The following is a 509-nucleotide window of genomic DNA, read 5'->3' on the forward strand; positions in this document are numbered from 1 at the left end:
GACAACATTATTTTCTTAAATGATTTCACAAATTGAGTTGCCTAAAAATAAGTATTTCGATACTTTTTTCCGAATTCTTGCATTGCTAAATAGAATTTATTGTTAAATGACACATCTAAGCTTGTATGCCTTCGTCTTGTCCCTCACAGTTGACGATAGTGCAATATTGGATTGCCAGTTCAGTGACTTCTATCATCCTCCACCGCAAGGCTACCAGAAGATTCTGTTTGAGCAACAGATCTTCTAAAGTTCATGGTGTGCTGTATATACACTAAAGAAATGTACTCCACAGCCAGGAATCTAAGTGCTATGTTATGACTGAACTCTTGACGATTGTGTGGCTCAGCCTACTGAAAGTTGAAATAATGTCATCAGTGATTTTGACTCGTGTAACACTGACACATATCTGACCATTTCTACTCAGTTTAAAAAGTCATCCTATGTCTTTCAGATGAACTCTGTTATATCATCTGTGCATCAATGAGCTGTGCACTGATCTCAAAAGGTTT

The 509-nt window shown here is 36.9% G+C and overlaps 1 protein-coding gene across 1 annotated transcript in view; it reads left to right on the top strand.

Moving 5' to 3' along the window:
- The window catches only part of spryd7a (SPRY domain containing 7a), a 2,507-nt gene extending 2,004 nt beyond the window's left edge, over positions 1-503 (top strand). The window contains exon 5 of the mRNA XM_016265994.1: positions 150-503. Coding sequence (XP_016121480.1) covers positions 150-247 — 98 coding nt within the window. The 3' untranslated portion in view covers positions 248-503. The remainder of the gene's footprint in view (positions 1-149) is intronic.
- Positions 504-509: the final 6 nt, after the last annotated feature.

This window comes from Sinocyclocheilus grahami, unplaced genomic scaffold (assembly GCF_001515645.1).
Source record: "Sinocyclocheilus grahami isolate Dianchi unplaced genomic scaffold, SAMN03320097.WGS_v1.1 scaffold28912.1, whole genome shotgun sequence".
NCBI classification, from domain to species: Eukaryota; Metazoa; Chordata; class Actinopteri; order Cypriniformes; family Cyprinidae; genus Sinocyclocheilus; species Sinocyclocheilus grahami.